This window comes from Aptenodytes patagonicus, chromosome 2 (assembly GCF_965638725.1).
Source record: "Aptenodytes patagonicus chromosome 2, bAptPat1.pri.cur, whole genome shotgun sequence".
Taxonomy (NCBI): Eukaryota; Metazoa; Chordata; class Aves; order Sphenisciformes; family Spheniscidae; genus Aptenodytes; species Aptenodytes patagonicus.
The window spans coordinates 54,824,817-54,848,744 of NC_134950.1; the positions used below are offsets into that span (position 1 = coordinate 54,824,817).

Consider the following 23,928-nt stretch of genomic DNA (forward strand, 5'->3'; position numbering starts at 1 on the left):
AGAGATTAGTGTTGGACGTCAGGGTGCAATAACGAGGGCAGATGTAGAGGCATATAAATTTATGTAGAAAGCAGGATAAAAAGGCAAAGCTGCAGAAACACACTCAAAAGTTGGAGACAGCAAAGTAGCAAAGAGTGTTTAGGTTCAGAAGAATATACTTCTGTGTTTTAATGGTAAAGAATTTTCTAAAAGAAATCTTGATTATTTTTTTTTATGTATGATGTAATTGAAGAACAAAGACTTTAATGTGTATCCAACATTAAGAAATATTTGGTTGATTTGATGTCTCAAAAGAGTGCAGTTAAATATGGGACACCCTCTAGATCATGACTATTGCTGTTGTAGTTGCCCAGTCTGAAGTAGAGCTGTTCAGTCTCGTTCCTCAGCCCTCAAGGTGATTACCCGTAAGACAGTTCCTCCTCCTTAAAATTCCTGTTGCTCACTAGAACATATTTTAAGCAGGTAAAAAACCAAACTACTCTAGTACAGACAGTTTTGGCTAAGTTGAGAAAGCAAATTAAGTTAAGTTCTGGAATTAAACTGCGTTCTACTTCTGAGTTAATACGGGAAAAAATATTTGTTCACTTCTTAGGAGCTTGTGGCAAAGTGAATAGAAAGGCTGCTTTTTTTTTTTTCATTTATCTGAATACTTTATAGAGTACATAGTTATCATAACTGAATAACCTCCAATTTTTGTAGGCATTTGGCATAGCTACTGATGAAAACTTTGTTATCACCACAACAAACAGGAAGGAAATTACAGAAGACAACTTCAGTAAGTATCTTATATGGCAAAATAAATACAGCTATTTCTTATAGTAATTGTAAAGATCGCATGATGATTGTTTATACTCTGACATGCAATAATCAACTGGAAGTACAAATCCTATAATAGTTTGCCAAGAATTGTTACAAAATTGACTTTCACAAACAAGTTTTTAACAACTACTCGTTAGTATGATGACAGTTATACAAGGTAATTTTTTACCTTCCATCACAAATTCTGTAAATGATAGGAAAAAATGGCATGTAAATAGCTGTCACCTGAGAAAACTTGCATTATTAAGCTTGGAAATGTGAAAAGATTTTAAATTAAATGTTGTTGCTAGGAGGCTGAGTAGTCAATGCCTAAGAAAATACAGAGATTACCTGAGGCTAAACCTGTACTGGTTTTGAGAGCAGAAGTTGACTGGTGCAGTGAGTGCTTTTCAATGTACTTTATATTTCATGTTCACTGCAGGCGAACTTGTTCAAGATGGAGTTACTTTATATCTGCTACAGTCAGTTGATCAAATGCTGCTTTCGGCCACCAAGGAGCGGATTGACTTCCTGCCCCACTACGATACACTTGTCAAAAGTGGGATGTACGAGTACTATGCCAGCGAAGGGCAAAATCCTTTGCGTAAGTACTTGCCAAAACGATCTTGTGTAAATGATGTTTATATGAATATTATGTGGTTATGAGCAATTTAACTTTTAGTAACAGCTGATGAAAAAAAGTGTTAACTGTAAAAGAAAAATTAACTATGTTCTTTATATAAATATTTCTTTTAAAAATGACTCAAAATGGCCATGTAAGAATCCAGATTTACACACGTACCTCCTCAAATGGTTCTTTAAGAAGTATGAATATGAAGTAAAATGACTTCAGTCGATAATAATCTTGCGGATGTCATCCAGGCAGGTCAGCATTTGTGTTACCAGGTTTTTGTCTCCTGTACTGACTTTGGTTGAACTTGGTGACCAGTTTTTGTATGAGCTACCATAGAATTTTGTCTGCTGTCCCATTTGTGGTTCTACAGGGCTTAACTTACCAATGAGAGCAAGTATTTCTTTAAAAAGATGCTGCTTTAGTTTTTATCGAACTGGTATATTAAATATGTAACCAGCATTTGGTATTATTTTATTGAAAAAATTAATTTCTGTTCATGGCTTCTCTGAAAATTCTATTTGTGGCTATGATTGCTTTTTAAGTATGTACATCTTAGGTACAGCGGGCTCAAAATTGTACAGAAAAAATGCAGACATCAAGACTCAAGCATTATACCATTCCCACAGCGATTTCTGTTTCAAAACAATCTCAACAATGTCTATAAATAGCAACTGTATTTTTAAGTACCATTCTCCTTTTGCCCCCTCCCTCTTTCTGCACTTCATTTGTTTCCCGTCCCGCCAAAGACACTGATTTGGTTCAGGTTTGGAGGCACTGTGCTCAAAGTGCACTAATAGTTCGGTCAGTGATAGGTGTATCTCCGTGCACAGGAATTGCTGTACTAGACCACACAAAGCATTCTGTCTAGATCTGTGCTTTGTTCCTACCAGCAGCCAGTATCAGATACCTGAGAAATACTAGGAGAACAGAAAGGCCGTGCAGAGATGCAACAAAACTGATTTGGGAACTTTTGAGTTCCTGTCTATGGACTGCTCTTTTCCGTGAACTTGTTATGTGGTTCAGAAAGTAACTGGACGTCTTCTGCATTCACAATATTTTGTGGTATTGAGCCCCCAGCTTAACTGCATGTGATGTGAAATGTCATGTCTTTTTGTATATGTTGAACTAGGGTCAACAAGTGAAAAACCGGTAACTACTTTGTATGCTGGGAGAGATTATAAAGCATTGATGGCAGATTGGCTGACAGTGAATCACACTTTAAACTAACAAACTTGGGGGTTGGGGTGCAAAGCTGTGACACTAGTGTACTCGCAAGCACCAGGGTAGATGAGCGCACCTACTGGAGTAGTGAGGAATGACCCCAACCCTCCAAAAAGGTTCCACCAAAAAGGTGAGGCAGTCAGCAGTCCAACTGAAGTGTCTCTATACCAGTGTACGTAGCATGGATAACAAACAGGAGAAGCTGGAAGCTACCGTGCAGCTGGAAAGCTATTATGTGATCACTATCACTGAAACTTGGTGGGATGACTCACACGATTGGAGTGCTGCAATCGATGGCTATAAACTGTTCAGGAGGGACAGGCAAGGAAGGAGAGGTGGAGGGGTTGCCCTCTACCTAAAAAAAAAAAAAAGATTGGCTGCACAGAGTTGTCTTTGAAAAGCAGTAGTGTACAGGTCAAGAGCTTATCAGTGAAAATTAGAGACCAAGCCAACAAAGGAAACCTTGTGGTTCGTGTTTACTACAGGCTGCCTGATCAAGGGGAGGATGTCAATGAAGTGTTCTTAGTTCAGCTACAGGAAGCATCACACTTGCAGGCCCTGATCTTGCTAGGGGACTTCAGTCACCCTGACATCCGCTGGAAAAGCAGCACAGCAAGCTGCAAGCAGTCTAGAAGACTCTTGGAGTGCATTGAGGGTAACTTCCTAATATAGGTGATAGAAAGCCTAACCAGAGGAGATGCATTAGTGGACCTGTTGCTCACCAACGCAGAGGAACTTACTGGAAAGGTCAAGATTGGTGGTAGCCTGGGCTGTAGTCAAACTGAAACAGAAGAGGGAAATGCATAGGCAGTGGAAGCAGGCGCAGGCATCCTGGGAATAATATAGGGATATTGCCTGGCAGCATAGGGATGCGATCAGGCAAGCTAAGGCACAGCTGGAGCTAAATTTGGCAAGGGTTGTGAAGAATAATATTAAGGGCTTCTATGGGTACATTAGAAAAGGAACACAAGAAATTGTACCCCCCCCCCAATAAGTGAAATGGGGGACCTAGTGACAACTGATATGGAGAAGGCTGAAGTACTAAACACTCTTTTTGCCTCAGTTTTTACTGGCAATTGTTCTTCCCACATCTCTTGAGTCCCTGTATCTCAAGGCAGGGAATGAAGTCCCACTCATCATAGGAGGGGATCAAATTCAAGACAGACTGAGGAACCTGAATGTACAAGTCAATGGGACCCAATGAGATGCATCCCAGGGTCTAGAGGGAACTGGCAGATATAGTCGCTAAACCACTCTCCATCATATTTGAAAAGTCATGCCAGTCAGGCAAAGTCTCCAGTGGCTGGAAAAAAGGAAACATCACACCCATTTTTAAAAAGGACAACTCTGGGAACTATGGACCACTCAGCCTCACCTCAGTGCGCAGTAAGATCATGCAACAGATCCTTCTGGAAGCATATGGATGACAGGGAGGTGATTAGAGACAGCCAACATGGCTTCACCAAGGGCAAATCATGCCTGACTAATCCAGTGGCCATCTATGATGGAGTGACTGTATTGGTGGATAAAGGAAGAGCAACTGCTGTCATCTATCTTCTGTAAGGCCTTTGATACGGTCCCACACAACATCCTTGTAGCTAAATTGGAGAGGTATGGGTTTGATGGATGAACTATTCAATGGGTAAGGAACTGGCTGGATGGTTGCATCCAAAGACTTGCAGTCAGTGGCTCAATGTCCAGATGGAGATCGGTGACAAGTGGTGTCCCACAGGGGTCTGTATTGGGACCAGTACTGTTTAATATCTTCATCAATGACATAGACAGTGGGGTCAAGTGCACCCTCAGCAAGTTTGCAGATGACACCAAGCTGAGTGGTGCCGTTGTTACACACTTGAGGGAAGGGATGCCATCCAGAGGGACCTTCACAGGCTTGAGAAGTGGGCCAATGTGAATCTCATGAAGTTCAACAAGGTGAAGTGCAAGGTCCTGCATCTGGGTCAGGGCAATCCCCAGTATCAGTACAGATTGGGGGCGAATGGATTGAGAGCAGCCCTGCAGAGAAGGATTTGGGGGTACTGGTTAATCAAAAATTGGACATGAGCTGGCAATGTGCACTTGCAGCCCAGAAAGCCAACTGTATCCTGGGCTGCATCAAAAGAAGCGTGGCCAGCAGGTCAAGGGAGGTGATTCTGCCCCTCTACTCTGCTCTGGTGAGACCCCACCTGGAGTACTGTGTCCAGCTCTGGAGCCCTCAGCATAAGAAAGACATGGACCTGTTAGAGTAGGTCCAGAGGAGGGCCACGAAAATGATCAGAGGGCTGGAACACCTGCCGTATGAAGAAAGGCTGAGAGAGTTGGGGTTGTTCAGCCTGGAGAAGGCAAGGTTCTGGGGAGATCTTATTGCAGCCTTTCAATATATACAGGGGCTTATAAGAAAAATGGAGAGAGGCTTTTTACTAAGGCCTGTAGTAACAGAACATGGGGCAACGGTTTTAAACTGAAAGAGGGTAGATTTAGATTGGACATAAGGAAGACATTCTTTACGATGAGGGTGGTGAGAACTGGAACAGGTTGCTCAGAGAAGTTGTGGATGCCCCATCCCTGGAAATGTTCAAGGTCAGCTTGGACAGGGCTTTCAGCAACCTATCTAATGAAAGATGTCCTTGCCCATGGCAGCAGGGTTGGGACTAGATGATCTTTGAAGGTTCCTTCTAACCTAAACCATTCTAGGATTCTGTCATTTCTTGTTCACGTTTTCTGTGCCAGTCATGGATCTCAGGAGTTCATTTTTCCAGGCCGTGTACATTCTGTTCTGCTTAATTAAGGCTCTTGTTTTTACTTTTTGAACAAAACTAATAAACCTGAGGTACAGCAGTGCAAACTAGCCTGACCATTCCTTGTCTATGCATAGCTTCTTAAATTGAACTTGATGCTTCTGCCTCTGTAGCTCAGCTCAAGAGTTTGTAAAGGAAGGCTAATTATTATTTCATTTCTTTGTGACGCTGAATTGATGGCTGAACCTGACATTGTTGAAAATGAAGGCCTATGTATGGTAATCATTACCTGCAGTAGCCATCCAAGAGCTTTTCAGGGAAAGACTGGGAGATCTTGGACATGTGGAACTATTATATGGCATCCTAGAACAACTTAGGTCAGAGGGGATCTCTGGAGGTCATGTCATCTAAATCTCTGCTCAAAGCAAAGTCAATTAGATCAGGTAGCTGGACAAGTCCAGTTGAGTTTTGAGTATCTCCAGAGAGTAGAAATTCCACAACCTGTTTTGACAGCCTGTTCCAGTATTTGATTATATAATAAATACATCTTTGTCTAATGAATTTTCCATATTTCAGCTTTTGTCAGTTGCTGCCTCTTCTGTCACTGTCCACCTCTGAGAAGAGTCTGGCTTCATCTTTGTACCCTACTTGCAATATGACAGCAGTAAGGTCTCCCTTAGCCTTCTCTTCTTAAGAACAATCCTAGTTCCCTCAGCAGCCTCTCCTTGCATGTCCAGTGCTCAAGCCCTCTGATTACCTGGAGGACTCCTCTGGACTCACTTCAGTGTTTCAGTGTCTTTTTCAGAGAAGCCTAAAGCTGGACATAGTACTCAGAATGCAGTCTCACAAGGACTGGATAGAGAGGAAGAATCACTTCCCTTGACTGGTCGACCCTTGGTCAGCATCCCTGTATTCCTCCTGAGTAGCCCATCCCCTTTTCAACCTTATGCATACTTCCCATCAGCATTTGAACTTGATCAGGAGTCTTGATTAATCAATTCTGGCCTTCTGCCACACTTGAGTTTCTGCACATTGGAGTGAACTACTCATTCTTTGAGGAAGTAGTCCTTGCAGATCAACCAGCTGTTGTGAGCCATCCAGGGCAACTATTAAAAATGCTCACCAAGGGCAAGAACTTAATAACACAGGAACAAAGTACCAAAGGGGTGTAAAGTAAAGAGAGAGACGCAAAGGTATAGATCAATAAGGATTGGTGCATAGATTAGGGTGGGTTGTGTCTGTCAAACCTACATTTTCCTTTTCTTTATATGTCGAGCTTTTTTTTTCTTCCCTCTACTCTTCATGATAGTAAGATCGTTGACTGCATATCAAAGCATTGTCAACAGCGGGGCTGTTCATTTGGAGACTATAACTGTATGAAGCTGGCAGATATCATACCTCATCATCATATTTGTGCCACGGTGGTAGATCTTCAAGCTGAACAGTAGTAGTTATTTCTGCTGAAAATGAAATACTGTAAAAATCATACCCGTTGCTCCTGTGTCATGTTTCAGTGAAATGCACTGTGGCTTACTGGGAGGTGCATGTTATGGATGCTGAAGCCATGCTGAGGTAGTTGGTTAGCATCTTATCTTAGGCTACTCTGATCTCTAGCTGCTTGACTTTTTTTGCTGATTTTACCTGTCAGATTTTTTTTTTTTATTGGCAAATGTTTTGTATTGTTTCTTCTTCCACTCTCATCCTGGGTTCAAGGGACTCTGAAGTTATTTGTTGTTAAAAGCTGTGTTTTTCCGTATTTGATGGAGACTACAAGAGAAATAAGAACAAAAGCAGTAGAATGAGATATTTCTCTATTGTGATTTTATCAGTGTCACTGATGATGCTAAGCTAGGTGGTGAGGTGTACGCAACAGATGGGAGAGTCATCTTACAAAGAGACCTGGACAGGCTGGAAGAGTGGGCAAGCAAGAACTGTATGAAGTTTAACAAAAACAAGTGCAAATTCTTGCACCTGGGACGATGTAACCAAAGAGCCCAGTACAGGCTTGGATCTGTGTGGCTGGGCAGCAGCCTTGCTGAAAGGGACCTGGGGTTCTGGTGGACAACAAGCTGAACATGAGTCAGCAGAGCACTGCTGCAGCAACAAAGGCAAACTGGATCCTGGGCTGCACCCCCAGGGGCGTTACTAGCAGAGAGAGAGAAGTGATCATCCCACTTAGCACTGGTTAGGCCATGTCTGGAGTACTGTGTCCAGTTCTGCTCCCCATAATTCAAAAAAGACATGGACAGACTGGAGAGGGTCTAAAGGAGGGCCACAAAGATGGTCAAAGGGCTGGAGAACCTGCCTTGTGAGGAAAGACTGAAGGAGCTAGGTTTTTTCTCCCTGGAGAAGAGAAGGCTTGGGGGGGACCTCATCACAGTATTCCATACTTAAAGGGCAGCTACCAAGAGGACAGAGGCACTCTCTTCACAAGGAGCCACATGGAGAAGACAAGGGGCAATGGGTACAAGTTCCACTGGGAGAGGTTTCATCTCAATATAAGAAAGAAATTTTTTACAGTGAGAACAATCATTCATTGGAACAACCTCCCCAGGGACCTGGTAGAGTCCCCATCACTGGAGGTTTTCAAGATGTGATTGTACAGGATGCTAGATAATATCATCTAGGCTCCCTTTTCCAGGAAAGGTTGGGCCAGATGATCTTTTGAGGTCCCTTCCAACCTGGATTGTTCTATGATTCTATGAATTATTGTTAGTTTACAGACATTAATGCTAACTAACAGGGGAAAAAAGTGTGACAATAGCATTTTTAGGTAAATGCGTATATTTCAAAAGTTACAGGTAGAAATACTGTTCTCATTGCTAGATTCAAGTTAACTGGAAACATTTCTATTCTTTCAGTCACAGAATTTGATGAGATTCAAATGAGCACTTCCAGCAGTCAAACCATAGTACATTCCTGAAACTGTAGAGCATTTCAGCCTTGATTTGAAGGAGTTCACCTTTAGCAACCACATCAGAGGATGTAAAAAAAAGTACTTGAGCATGAGGGTATAAGTAGGAAATAATATCAAAACACAGGCAGCCCGTCCACTGGGACAGAAAAATAATGAACAAAAAAACCCTGTTAATTCTGTGGCATGTCAGGATGATGTGAGGTGTTGAGTGCAATGGTGTGGACACAGAACCTTCTGTTATTTGATGTTCAGCTGCAAAACCAAGGAATTTTGCTATGGATAGTAGCATGTTTCCCTTTTAAATATATATAACATTGCTAGACAAGGAGTTAATACTATTTTGCTAATACTAGCACAACAAAACTTGTGGGACAAGAAGATGATGAGAGCTGGAAGTTGGGAGCAAGGACCTATACTGCAAGAATGGAGAGATGAAGGGTAGAAAAATGGAGAAATCTAGTCCTCTGTCACATAGTTATAGTTACTATAACCACCTTGTATTAGAACTGTTAAGCTTTGAAGACTGATACGTAGTCTGTGGTTTCATGTATTCATTTTTCTATAACTGTTTATCAAAACTCCCAAGCCCTATTCCTTTATTAAAAAAAAAAGTAATCTGAGAAGAAGAAGAGGATTTTAGAGTCAGTAAGGTATCATCCATTTAGCTTTACTTATGGTAGCATTTAGACAAACAGGTTTGTGTGTTAAATGCAAGATGATGCATGGTCATCAAGTTCTACAATAGAACTTGAAGCTCCTTCTGTTTTTATGGTGTCTTATGTCAAGAAAACAAATGTTTAAACAAGTTTTCAGTTTAGAAATATATTACACTTTTAAAGAGTTTTGGGTTCAGTGTTGCTGTTTTGTGGTTTGGTTTTTTTCTAAAGCAAAATTTAAATTATTAAATCAAGAAGTAAAATGAATGTATACTGAGGACTGTAACTCTTCTGCGTTAGAGGAATTCCCCAGTATGTGCGTAACAATCCAACTCTCACTCTGTTTCCATGGTAGTAAAGAGCACTGCAAACAGTTGGTTTGTCAGAAGGAACTGTTACATCTCATAAGATCTTTATGAAGTCATTCAATACTGCACTTCGTATAAGTGCTCATGTGATTTGTAGCTACCACTCATCTCCCACAAAATGCTGAGCATTCCCTTGGTAGGAAAACCTCTTTTTCCTTCTCTCAACAGGCTTCAGAATAACAATATGAGATTAAAAAGGATAATGCATGCATATGTTCAGTTTTTCTTTAGTTCCTCGCACACGTGATTGCTTTTCCTTTTCCCTCCTTTTCTTCATAAAAGAGGTTTTCCACTTCTGTTGCCTCACGTTATAATCGCTTCCCTGTACATAACTCCAATGATAACCTTTTGCATTATCCAGAGATTTTTGTATCAAGGTCAAATCTGCCATCCACGTGTAAAAATATTGCATTTTACAATGTGGTTTGAATGTAAAGTATAGCAGCATCTTTGACAGATTTATTTGTGTTCCAGAAGCATTGAAACAGGAAGAAAGTATATCCACGGGAGAGGAAAAGACTTTGATCATGTCTGTCAATGTCTGTGGGCCTAGATATCAAAGTTTCTTGACAACTTGCTGTAGTTTAAAAACATTTTGAACTTTTGTTTGGGTCCATCTGGCAGTATCATCAACATACATTTGCTATTTTCTCTCCCTGCATACTGTTGCCAAAAAGCCTGAAGCATATTTATTCATGAGTCAGATAAGTGATTTAAATATGGGATCTCAATGTTGTCTTTTTGAAGTCCGTTGGAGTTTTGGGGGTTTGGTTTTTTTTTTTTAGTAATAAAGCAAACTTTACTACTACTAAGGGAAAAGTAAATTTTTTTCCTACATTTTCCTCTGTCATGTTATTGCTAAAGCAGCTTGCTAGGGTGTTTTAAGTCATCATTCTCTCTAAAAGAGAGTGAGCAAGCTTCAGGTGTTTGTGAGAAACTTTTCATATGCATTTAAGTCAACTCTTGATCTTGTCTGTACTCTGCAATAGGTGACACAGGGAAAAGGAGGATTCCTGCTCTGAGTATACTGCATGTGTTCATATTGCTACCTCAAAAGCCTTTAAAATGGTCCAAAAGTTCTGGTACTACTTGTGGTCATAACTCTTCAATCCTAAAGAGGCTACAATAATCAAGACTACAAACGGACTGACTTTTAGATCCACTTCTGTAATGACGTTACTGGTATATTTTTAACTAATGTGTTACTAATTCTCACTCTTTGAGACCCTAGTGAAGTCATTTGTGAAATTCTGCAACACGCCAGTAATTAAAATTTGCAAAACAGCTATATTAAACTGTCTACTTTTGTTTATTATGTACTAGAATTGACAGAGCAAATAGCTGTTTTGAGCATGTGTAAGTGTACTGCAGCCGATGCTCCTTATTTACAACATCTCTAAGGGCATTCCTAACCAGTTTCATGTGTTGATGAAAGGCCATTGTTCTTTGATGTGGAATAGTAAGTATGGATCGCATAACCGATGCTCAACTCCTGTTAGCAGTGAAGAAAGTTGCAAAGAAACTGAGAACTGTTTTTATACTTCAAAAACAACCTGAGGGAAAAATCGTAGAATCATTAAGGTTGGAAAAGACCTCTAAGATCGAGTCCAACCGTCGACCCAATACCACTATGCCTACTAAACTATGTCCCTACACGTCTCATCTACACATCTTTTAAGTACTTCCAGGGATGGGGACTCAACCACTTCCCTGGGCAGCCTGGTCCAATGTTTAACCACTCTTTCAGTAAAGAAATTTCTCCTCACGTCCAATCTAAACCTCCCCTGGCACAACTTGAGGCCATTTCCTCTCGTCCTATTGCTTGTTACTTGGGAGAAGAGACCGACACCCACCTCACTACAACCTCCTTTCAGGTAGTTGTAGACAGTGATGAGGTCTCCCCTGAGCCTCCTTTTCTCCAGGCTAAACAACCCCAGTTCCCTCAGCCGCTCCTCATAAGACTTGTGCTCCAGACCCTTCACCAGCTTCATCACCCTTCTCTGGACACGCTCCAGCACCTCAACGCCCTTCTTGTAGTGAGGGGCCCAAAACCGAACACAGTATTCGAGGTGCAGCCTCACCAGTGCCGAGTACAGGGGGACGATCACTTCCCTACTCCTGCTGGCCACGCTATTTCTGATACAGGCCAGGATGCCATTGGCCTTCTTGGCCACCTGGGCACACTGCCGGCTCATGTTCAGCCGGCTGTCGACCAGCACCCCCAGGTCCTTTTCCGCCAGGCAGCTTTCCAGTCACTCTTCCCCATGGGGTTGTTGTGGCCGAAGTGCAGGACCTGGCATTTGGCCTTGTTGAACCTCATACAATTGGTCTGGGCCCATTGATCCAGCCTGTCCAGGTCCCTCTGCAGAGCCTTCCTACCCTCGAGCAGATCAACACTCCCGCCCAACTTGGTGTCGTCTGCAAACTTACTGAGGGTGCACTCGATCCCCTCATCCAGATCATCGATAAAGATATTGAACAAGACCGGCCCCAAAACTGAGCCCTGGGGAACACCGCTCGTGACCGGCCGCCAACTGGATTTGACTCCATTCACCACAACTCTCTGGGCCCGGCCATCCAGCCAGTTTTTGACCCAGCGCAGAGTCCACCTGTCTAAGCCGTGAGCCGCCAGCTTCTCTAGGAGAATGCTGTGGGAGATGGTGTCAAAGGCCTTACTGAAGTCCAGGTAGACCACATCCACAGCCTTTCCCTCATCCACTAGGCGGGTCACCTGGTCATAGAAGGAGATCAGGTTGGTCAAGCAGGACCTGCCTCTCATGAATCCATGCTGGCTGGGCCGGATCCCCTGGTTGTCCCGCATATGCCTTGTGAGTGCCCTCAAGATGAACTGCTCCAAAATGCCAAATACTTCAGTGTTGCTGTATGATACTAATACTCAAGGGATTTATTTTGCATGTCTGAAGTGTATGGCCAGTGTAATTTGCACTGCAGCATTTTGAAGAACCTTGCAGATTGTAAGGAATAAAACTTCCCTATCAGAGAGACTGCATGGAAATGTTTATTCTATTTACTAGGGCTGATCAATCAGAGTAAATTAATATGAACTTGATGTATTTTTTCAGATTGATGCTGTTGTTCTAAATCAAATGCAATTTTTCACTAAAGTTAGGTAGCCCTAACTTCATTTAGGTAAGGGCTCCAAGTGTTAATGTTTAGAAACAACAAACTTGTGCAAGTAGTTTGGCTGACTATTTCTGCTGTTTATTTCCACGTATCTGACAGAACTTTGGTTGTATTTACCATTCACTAAATTCTTCAACCATTTTTACAATTTTTTGTTCTTTTTGTAAACAAATAGTTTTCTACTTTGGAAATTGTGCAACATTTCTGTTCAGGTTTTTTCAATGAGTTCATTCTTCCCTCAATATTTTAACAAGTCAAAATCTGTTTTTTACATACTTTGAACTTTCATATGAATCGTACAAATTAATTCCTAATCGTGGAAAAAGACAAATTTGCCTTGTGGTAAGGAGCCTGTTAGTTCATCAGTGTTCCTAGGAACTTCCAGTAATTGTGTTCTTGCCATCAACAGAGATATGAGAGATTCAGTGATGAAACAAATCATAAAGTATATGTACAAAAGGGTTTTTTTTAAAATCAAGATGTGTTATAATTTTGGTGGTTCTGATAGTGCTTAGCTTTCGTGTGTGTTTAGGGAATGTGTTCTCCTAATTGCTCAGCAGAAGCTACTGTGAGTGTGTGTGTGTTTTCTGAATGCTGTCTTTTGAGAACAAGATTTTAATAGGGTTATTTTTCTTCAATTTCTTTAGCATTTGCCCTTGCTGAGTTGATTGACAATTCTCTGTCTGCTACATCCCGAAATACTGGTATTCGGAGCATACAGATAAAATTGGTAAGATAGAAATATTCTACTTTTTCTCAGGTGTAGTTTGCATTATCTTTTTTTTTTCTGGTGCTCCTTTTTTTTTGTTTTGTTTTTTTTTTTTTCCCCAAACAGTTATTTGATGACTCCCAAGGAAAACCAGCTGTTGCTGTGATTGATAATGGAAGAGGAATGACTTCTAAACAGCTTAACAACTGGGCTGTATATAGACTGTCAAAATTTACAAGACAAGGTGACTTCGAGAGGTTAGAAAGTTTTAATCATTTTTACAACAATTAGCAAACTGTGAAGGTTCACAGAATATCATTTTAAGACATACCTCTATACCAACACTTAGCTAAAACCTGTCATTCTATGATTACGTGTAAATAACATTTTCTATAGGTAGGAAATAGAGAAGCTTCATAACACAAAAACGCTCTTCTAATATTATGATACTGTGAGAACGTTTTTTTATTCTTGTGGCCTTTTCTAAGCTGTCATGTCTTTGACTTGCCTATATACAGTTAGGGGCATTCTGTGTTCTGCAGAGTTTTTTTTATAATGTTACCTGTTACCTGAAAGCCTTTCAATAGTGCGTTAAGGAACGCATTCAATGTGTGTCATGCTACTGACATAATGGATACCAAGTTTTGGTTTAGGTTTTCTAATTTTGTTGTGTCTTAATCATGTACAATGTAACACAAAATTATGCCTGAAGATGTCTATTTATTAAAGAAGGCTAGGCAAAATAAATGTTTTGCATTTAAAGAAGAAAGTAGAGGTTTCTGGTGGGTTTTGGTGCTTACATGAATTCATTTTACAGTTTTGAATCTGTTCCCAAGAGATCTTCCACCTGCACAGCCAGGCTTAACCCTAGTGTAGAAAATTCCAGAGAAGCAATTATGTACAGTTCTAGAGCTTTAGTCACTTTTTAAATACCTTAAGCCTAGGACAGTAAATTTGAAGATAAGGATCACAGCCTCAATCATAACTAACTTGTCCTATGAGAAACTAATGTAAAAAGTAATGGGGCAGTAGAAAGTGATAACAGAGCTGAGGAGGGGTTTTTTTTGCATTGGATGCATCTCCAAATAGAACAATTAATATCTATCAAACGACTGGAGATAAGTGTATAAAAAGTGATTCTGGGTCATCTTCTCTAGTTACTTGTAGAGAAATTCACTGCTTTTTAAAATTGCTGTAGGTGAATTTAGTAACAGTAGAAATGTGTAGTATTCTTAAGCTACAGGTTTAAACTGTGGGTTGATACCATTCAGTGAGAGCATAGCTGTAAATTATACCAGGATACCATCTACACCTTGGTTTTGTTTGGGATTACTATGTTTTAAAACGAGATGTTTGTCCTACTATTTGCTTAAACTAGGTAAGACTGTTCATCCATCAAAGCTGACTCAAAAGACATGGAATTTAATTATTGATGACGTATGTAGTCTCTCCAAGACTGCATTTAATAGTTGGTTGGCATTATTTCCCATTTTGACTCAAAACTATTTCTATGAAAGGATGATGTCAGAAAGCTCAGGCTTGCATTGTAATCCACTTTCATTTGCAGCAGCTTCACAGTTAGTATCTCACCATAGTCAAAGGGAGAGCATTGAGGGATTTGCCTTTTACCTTCTACCGTTAAAACTGTGTGTAATTGCTGTTACCGCAGTACCTATCTCACAGACCTATTGACCATGTCCCTGTTGCAGAGTTAACAATAGAGAAAAGTTTTCAGGGTAATAGTTTCTTTTTCTATCAGGTTCTCCCTGCCAAATGTTTTCCTCTCTTTCATCTGAACTTCAGAGTAGAACAATTGTACATAGATAGTAATAAGCAAAAGAGTTATCCAGATTAAAAAAATAGAATGTGTATGACTGAATAAGATTTGGTTTGCTAGAAGAGACAGAAGTGTCTTACAAGATGGCTTAGGAGAAGAGTTACTCTGTCAACATCCTTTTAAAAAAAATACATCAAGAATTTTAGGCACATTTTAATGTTGCAATTATAACAGATCTAAAATGAAGGAATTTTGAACAAAGTGACTGCAGGAAGACTTTAATACAAGCTGTTTAGATCAGAAGGTTGGGGGGTTTTTTGGGTTTTTTAAATGGCATTCATCTTGAGAAAGTTTATTAAAGCCACTTTTGTTGTCAGTGATCATTCAGGATATGTACGCCCTTTGCCAGTGCCTCGTAGTTTAAATAGTGATATCTCATATTTTGGAGTTGGAGGCAAACAAGCAGTGTTCTTCGTTGGACAGTCTGCCAGAGTAAGTAAATGTCAGTCTTTAACTTTATTTTAAAACATTTTTACATAATCAGATTGTTACTCTCCTAGCTTTTAATCACAGCATTAAGCTGATTTATTACATTCACTTTAACTCTTATTTTGATTTTAAATGCTGTCTCTTTAATAAAAACAGATGATAAGCAAACCTGCAGATTCTCAGGATGTTCATGAACTTGTCCTTTCTAAAGAGGATTTTGAAAAGAAGGAGAAAAACAAAGAAGCAATATATAGCGGATACATTCGAAACAGGAAGGTAAATGGCCTTAATACTTTTTTTTTTTAATTGAAAGCCTTTCCCAGGTTAACATGATTTCACTATGTAATATTTGTGTAATACTTATCTGGTGATATCTTTATCTTATGAATCATTTGCACTCTGGAGTGTAAAAGGAAGTAACGGGAAACTTGAGACACTGTATCATAAGGCTTTATTTGTATGTGATTCTTTTTTCAATTTAGCTTAAAGGACAGAAATGCCATATGGTTTGACATGTCAGGTTAAGAAAAATATCTAAAAAGATCTTTCTAAGAACAGAAATTGTTTTGTTATGTATGAAACGTAAAGAAAAATGTCCATTCTCTGAAGTATTAAGGAATAATTTAGGGAAACAAACTGTGTATTATATAGAAGTATGTAGAACTACCCTGCATATGGGAGAAAAGTCAGCCAGATCAACAAAAACCCTGATGGTTTCCATGAAGAAGTAAAGCTTAAGCAAAAAGCTGTAAGATAAGGAGGAAGACTGAAAGGAACTGTTCTCTGGACATTTTTGAGCATGGAGATAAAGGCAAAGATACAGCTAAGGGTGCAGATGGGAGCATAAGAGGGTGCTGTGTATGATGAGGTAATCAGACCTTGATTATAGCCTATATCTTGTGGGTCATATCAGTGTTCTTGGCCTTTTGTACAGGTGAGAAAGGAACAGGAGGTGAATACTGTTTTTATCATGCCACTTGTCACTTGGGTCAAGTGACTTGCAACAAAGAATGAATCATCAGAAATGTACAAGTTTTATTTTTAATCTCTGTGCAATAGAGATGAGAAGGTAGAGTCACAGAAATAGAAACTGAAAATAAAAACAGACAAAATCTGCTTTTTGTAGAGGGCAGAAATGCTTTCCTTCCCCATTTGATCTTAAAAAGGGAGGGTGGGGGATAGAAAAGTAGAAAATAAGCTAACAGGTATTAGTTGGGGGAAACTAGCAGAATGAGATGCATAGATACTACCAAAGAATTCAAGAAGGTGGAGCAATCAACTGTTTGAAAAGTTGTGGTGATAATATAAAATGAAAGTTAATCTGACACAGTTGGAAAAAAATTGCAAGTAAAGTTCTATTAGAGGTAAAAAATAGCTTGTAAATATCCAAGAGGGAAGAGATGATGTGAAGCACTCAAGTAATAGAAGTGAAGTGTGGAGATAACAGATAGACAACTCAGGTCTAAGAAATTTTTACAAATCATTGAAATAGCCAGGCCAGTTCATTATATTGATGTGAAATTAAATGTGTTAATTTGTCTCTTTAATGTCTTGAAAAATGGTCTGCAGTGCACATAGGTGAGCGAGAGAATACTATGACAGAAATAGAAGTTGTAATGGATTACTGCAGCATGAGAAGAATTATTGAATCTTTGAGAAATTGAGTTCACAAAGGAAGTTACTTTTGCAAAGAAATCAAGATGTAATTAATACCAAACCTTGGACATTCTAGAACAAGGCCAGAACACTGAAGAGAAATGGCACTGATGGCACCCCAGCTGATCATCATCTGTTGATGGATAATAGGCATCTGTCTTTACTGTATTCACTTCCCTGGACCATTTAATATTACCAACAAGTAAATACTACTTTTCTAGCTGAGGTGGATGCTAGGAATGTAGGGGAAAGTGCCATGGTAGTTTGTCATCTAGTGGGAAGGCAACCAAAGAATTAGGGAACAGCGCTTTGGAGGTACTTTAACTCTGTAAGTTGTACAGGACAGCACTTGTTCAATATGTGCATGCAGCTTCTAGGTCATTGGTCAAATCATACAGAGGTGAGGACTCTAGCTTTTCTTTATTGTCTGTGATTCATCACTATCATAGAAACAGCCCCTTGCTTGGATGAAATCAGCAAGACTGTTAGGTTTAAAAGATGCTATGCTGTGGGCAGAAGAAAGCATTTAAAGAATTGCAGTCTTTTTTGATGAAAGTTTCCACAACTGGTTAAATTACCCTCTTGGTTAAGGAGAGCTCTTTGACTCTCTGGGAAAAGTAAATCTTAACCAAACTCCCTTGACTAACATATTTCACCGTCTACAGTTAGGTAGGAGATGTGTCCTTTCACCAGCTCAGTGATGTGTTTCCCTTTTGCCTGTTTTCCTGCAAAACAAGGCATGAAGCTGCATTTACTACAGCATGGAAAAGCATATCTTCTCAGTTGTACCAATTGTTTGCAATTGCTATAAAGATCTCAATCTTTGTATTAAAAATAGCTTCTTTTCTGGATGCACCAAATGTAAAGGATTATCCACTGGTCCAGCATGAAGCATGACATCAACCACTGTGTTTCTATGTACCTTAGAAACCTCCTATCATAAGAGTAAAGTGCATCCATCCAGGAAAAGACAATCTGGACTTCCTGGAATCAGGACTTTCTGTTTCTGTAAAACTACTGGGTATTTCAGCTGGAACTGAGGATTCACCCTTTCTCTTTCACAGCAAAAGCATGTTTCTTCCACTTCAATTTCTGTTACGGAAAGCAGCCTATCTGTTTAAAAGCAAATAATTTTTTTCTGGCTTGGTTTTCTTAAAAAAGGCGTCTTGTACACATAATAGTTCCATTTGATGGATGAGAACATGGATATCACACAGTGCCACATTAAACATGATTAAATGCATTTCTAGACTGAACACTTAAAATGCTGTGATGAAAGTGAGTTGAAAATGAACTGGATCAGGGATGTCAGATTCTCAGTTTGTTGACTTTAATTTGGAAGCTTTTATTTTAAGCATTAATCCTTTGTGATACTTAGCATCGTGTTCTGTATTATTTTCCTGTTCTGTTTTTTAATCCCTTTCAAAGCTGATGGGAGTTCAGAAATTCAGTTTACGTTCCTGCTCTTATTATTTTACTCTTTTTGTAGCCATCTGACTCTACTCACATCACAAGTGATGATGAAAGATTTCTTCATAATCTAATATTGGAAGAAAGGGATAAAGAGAGTTTCACAGCAGTTGTCATTACAGGTGTACAACCAGATCACATGCAGTACTTGAAAAACTACTTTCATCTTTGGACAAGGCAGCTGGCGTAAGTTGGTGATTTAAAAGATTTGATTTAAAAGTGGACTACTAACAAAGTCAGAAAATTATTACTTCCTTTTTGTACATAGTCGTGGGCTTTATTCCTGTTAAGGCTGTTGATACATATTTTTTTGATGACACAATTAGTCTTCCTAGCTAACTGATTTTACAGAAGCTAGCGCAACTGAATGGGGCCCCCCATCCAAAGAAAGATGTTTACAAACATCAGTTTCAGTGTGACTTGATAATTGGTACATAATAATCGAATCTAATTACTAATAGCCTATTCAATTTAATAGTTATTAATGTAATAATTAGATGTCTAATTATTACTAACTTGATAAATTATCATAGCTGTGCCCCTAACCTTGATATCTAGCTTTGTATTTACATGGTTTTGGTTTGGGGGTTTTTTTAAACAACAAAAAAGCTGCTGCTTCATTCCAGTTTAAGAGGGAGACCGATATATGATACTGTCCACTCAGTGCTATAGTAGTATCATCAGTGGGCCTGCAGAGCCTGGAGATACGGAAGTCTGTGATACCTGTGAATCATGTGGGCTTATCTGTTAAGATGATGGATCTATCTGTGAATGTAAACTGAACTATGAAGTTATAGCCCAATTTTGAAATCTGGCAAACCGTCGAACTTGATTTTCAAGCTATAATTTTATTTTTGTGTTACCTGTAATCTAATAATAATAGATAATACTTAATACGAGAATTAATATAAGGATTAGATAATGCCTTATTATATAAAACATCATTCAGTGTTGCATATAAGAACTTGTGGCTGAAACCCTTTTTAACCTTGTGAAAATGTAGGGGTACATCTACATTAACAGATAACTTAGATCCCTCATTAGCTTCTAGGTGCTCTTCTGGTGAACACCCACCCACCACACTTAGGTATGTGTTAGTTCATTCCAGCGATCTCTTGAAGTGAAAGAACTTTTCCTCGATTTGAGATGAAACCCAGGTGCAATTATTCAAGTCTATGCCCTGTAGCTATTACAGAAAAACCAAGCAGATTTAGCTTCCCAGTGCTACGCACTCCTGCATCACTATTTCAGCTGTAATGGCCTTTTTCCCTTCAAACACCTCCATACACCCTTCTGCCATGCCTTTTGCCACACATGCATGATACCATTTTCGTTCTGCTTTAATGGGCTACAGCACAGCCCTCATATTGTTTCAGATGCTTTGAAGTGGAGGGAGGGAAGATGAACCCCCAAAATAATTATGTCTTAAGGCCATGAGAGCACCTTTTTGAAGTCTGGAAGAAATGCAGACAAAATGCTAAGCAGTTTGGACGTACCAGTCTGCTCTAAAATCTTGAGCAATGAGACCATGAGGAGCTTTTGTCTGGGAACCAAGCTTTCTCCTTGGGGTGTATTTAGTGCAGTGGATGTCAGAAGCAAAGCGATTATAAACGCAGGTGCATTTAACTTCCTTCATGCATTCAGTCCCATTGACTTGTATAATCTCACTTTTCTGCAAACCACCACCCTGAGGTTTAAGGACTCAATCTTTGAAGTTGGAAGAATTAGCTAGCTTGCTGAAAAGTTGAAGTAAATGGAGTTAAGTTCCTCAGTTTTCTCAAACTTTGTATCTCTATGAAAATAATTAATCTATCTGACGGTGTGGATTTTTTTTGAGTTTCTTAAACGAGCACAAGTGCCATTAGAAAATAATGTTTACAAATAGAAAAATTATTTCTAATATGCAGATCGCATCCATGACTGCTGCTTGTATTCAAATGGGGTATCTTTACTTTTTTGTAAATAACTTAAGGATTAGTGATTGTTTGCTACATGTTTCTATTACTATTAGATGATCAATACAAAACTGATATCAGAAACAATGTGTGGAAAGCTTTTTGGCTCTACTTCTTTTTAATCTCCAGAGTACAGAACAAATTACAGTAGTTTTATTAGTTTGTACTTTGATGTAAAGGATCTGTAGCCATGTAACAATCATAACTTTTTTCACTGATGTATTATTTTCCAATTTGTAATGTTTCTAATTATTTTATCAAAAAATTGATCCTAATATGATTGCGCATGAAGGAGATGAGAGTTGAAAGGAGTCAAAAGGAGTCACTCGCTCCCTTTAGTAAATCTTCTGTACCAGATATACATGTTATCATGGAGTTGATCTATAACAATGCAACGAATCAGTTATATTTTAATAAAATACGAGTTTTAGATTTTTGAAAATTATAATGTGCAATTTTTTAAATTTAACTTTGAGATTTATTTTTCATTTAAAATGTATTTCAGACATATCTATCACTATTATATCCATGGACCAAAAGGAAATGAAACTAATGCTGTAGTAAAAGACATAAGCCCTTTCAACAACATCGACATTCAGGTAAGAGATTTTATACTTCTTAGTCAAAATTCTTCTTTGATGGCAACTTATTTCATATTGTGCCTGTTTCTCTTTAATCATGTATTTTGAACTACAGCAGCATTTTAAGATATGTATGTAATTTAATTTTTAAAAAGTAGTACTATATCATTGCATCATAGGAACTAATTCATTTTGCTGACAGTTAAGATAAATGTCACAAATGCTAATTACTGTAGGGTTTTTTGTCTAAGGAAAATCAACTTGTTTTATTTTTTTCCAGATTTCGATGTTCGAAAAAGGAAAAGTACCAAAGATTGTCAATCTTAGGGAGATCAAAGATGACATGCAGACATTGTATATAAATACTGCAGCAGATAGTTTTGAGTTTAAGGCACATGTTGAAGGAGAAGGTATAGTGGAAGGCATCATCCGATATCATCCCTTCCTATATGATAAAGAAACATACCCTGATGATCCATGTTTTCCATCAAGTGAGTGAAATGTTTCGCTGCTTAGCAGTCCTATCATAGACAACCGTACTACTCTAAATGTTTTAATAAAATAGAAACTAGAACAATTTAAATTGGAGTGTAAATTATTATCTAATTTGGGTTGTGGCAGAAGAAAAGTTCACATCCTTTCGGATGAACAAATCCTGTGAACAAATTGGCTGTTGTGGTAACTTGTTCATGTAAACCTGATCTTTGACATAACGCCATCTGATTTCAAGCTATAAACTCTTATGGAATGCAGTCTGATTGAAACATTTCCACTTTCCTGATAGTTAGATCTTTGCTCCGACAAACTAATGAAACACCAGCAGTTTGATTCAAGAGATTCTAACATTGGAATACTGCAGAGGACACCATGTAGTCTAAGTCCTTAATTTAAAATTTGTTTTATCCAGTCTTGATGAGTTTTCAGATGCTAGGGTTTTAAAATAATTTGTGTTGGTGATTTTTTTTTTTTTTTTTTTTTTTACAAAACAAATCTTGAGTTTAATTGTGACAAGATTTTGTAATATTAGAAGAACATGAGTTGAAACTAAGAGGAAAAAGTAATATTTATTTAAATCTGAAATTTGCAAATTTGGTAGATTTGGTAATATTATTCAATCCCTGTTTAAAATTTTTCCTTAACTTTCCTTAGTTTTTCTGCTTGGTATTTCTTAAACAGAAAAAAAAAATCATAATATTTTATATACCTAGCTTGATATCATGTGTACTGCTACTGTGCCTAACTTAATAAGTATAGATAATCCTTAATTTAGACTGCTCTGTTTTTTGATATTATATTAGTTTTTAAAGGAAATTTATTCATGGAGACTGTCTTCTTTTTAATCAAGAATTAAACGACGATGATGATGATGGCGACTGCTTTATAGTAGAAAAGGGTGCCAGAGGAAAAAGGCCTATTTTTGAATGTTTTTGGAATGGAAGATTAATACCATACACAACTGTGGAAGAGTAAGTGGTAATCTGTTTCTACAGTGTAAACCAGTCTGTTTCTATAATGTAAACCTCTCTTTATAAAAAAGGGTTTTAATGTCTTTCTCCTTTTGTTTAAGTTTTGACTGGTGCGCTCCTCCAAAGAAGAGAGGATTAGCACCAGTTGAATGCTACAACAGAATTTCTGGTGCATTGTTTACCAATGATAAGTTCCAGGTCAGCACAAACAAACTCACTTTCATGGATCTGGAGCTGAAGCTAAAAGATAAGAATACTCTGTTCACGAGAATCTTCAATGGACAGGTAATCATTTTATTCTGTTAAGTATTTCTTCTTGGCAAAGTTTGATGCATATGATATAGAAACCTTTACTCACTGGTCATTTGTTCGTGTCACTGAATATTGCCCGGTTTCTGAAGAACTTTCACCTTGGGCACTTTTGCAGGACTTTGTAGCAGACACTTCTCTCAGTTTTAGCGAGCAGTAAAGCCGACTCTTTAAAACTGAAAAAATAAGATTAAGTCTTTTTCCTTTTATTTTCTTAAAAAATTACTTTATCTAGTTGTTATATGACAGTTTTTGTGGAAAGACCCTCTTCATAGAGGAATATGGGTGCTGGGGGAAACACTTTCTCTGACTTGAAGTATAGCTTTTCTAGAATTTTGTAATGTTTCCAAACTGAAAAATCCTTTTTTTTTTTTTTTTTTAGTACGATATCGCTGTACTCTTGTAATTGTTCATACTTCTGCAGTTGTCAGATTTAAATTTTGTAATTAATGTGTATAATATGTATTTATTTTGTAACCTCTTTATAGGAGCAGCGAATGAAAATTGACAGAGAATTTGCTTTGTGGCTCAAAGACTGTCATGAAAAATATGACAAACAGATAAAATTCACAGTCTTTAAAGGAGTAACTACACGTACTGATTTACCATCCAAAAGAATGCAGAGCCCTTGGACAATGTATGCTGCAATAGAGTGGGACGGGAAAACATACAAAACTGGACAGCTGGTAAGTTAATTGCTCACTGACGTTGGGGTTTTGTTTGTTTTGTAATAGAGCATTTGAACCATATAAAAGGCCAATACTATACATTTGATGCAGAAGTCATGTATTGACATTAATTGTTGTCTTCTCTTTACAGGTGAAAACTGTTAAGACTCTTCCAATATTCTATGGAAGTATTGAGAAATTTTTTTTGTATGGAGACCATGATGGGGATATATTTGCCACTGGAGGAGAGGTTCAGATTGCTTTGGTAAGACAAATATAAAAAGCATTCACATACCTAGTATGCCTATGGCATCTTTAAACATAATCCTGGATCAGACTTATTTAAACAACATCTAAATAACTGTTGAAAATTAT

General features: G+C 38.4%; 1 protein-coding gene across 1 annotated transcript in view; it reads left to right on the forward strand.

Moving 5' to 3' along the window:
• Positions 1-23,928, forward strand: part of SMCHD1 (structural maintenance of chromosomes flexible hinge domain containing 1) — a 100,278-nt gene that overhangs the window by 12,405 nt on the left and 63,945 nt on the right. Inside the window, exons 2-14 of the mRNA XM_076329886.1 lie at positions 700-775; positions 1,241-1,402; positions 13,121-13,203; positions 13,309-13,439; positions 15,337-15,451; positions 15,605-15,724; positions 18,594-18,760; positions 21,035-21,128; positions 21,391-21,601; positions 22,456-22,576; positions 22,678-22,861; positions 23,374-23,571; positions 23,705-23,818. Coding sequence (XP_076186001.1) covers positions 700-775; positions 1,241-1,402; positions 13,121-13,203; positions 13,309-13,439; positions 15,337-15,451; positions 15,605-15,724; positions 18,594-18,760; positions 21,035-21,128; positions 21,391-21,601; positions 22,456-22,576; positions 22,678-22,861; positions 23,374-23,571; positions 23,705-23,818 — 1,776 coding nt within the window. The remainder of the gene's footprint in view (positions 1-699; positions 776-1,240; positions 1,403-13,120; positions 13,204-13,308; positions 13,440-15,336; positions 15,452-15,604; positions 15,725-18,593; positions 18,761-21,034; positions 21,129-21,390; positions 21,602-22,455; positions 22,577-22,677; positions 22,862-23,373; positions 23,572-23,704; positions 23,819-23,928) is intronic.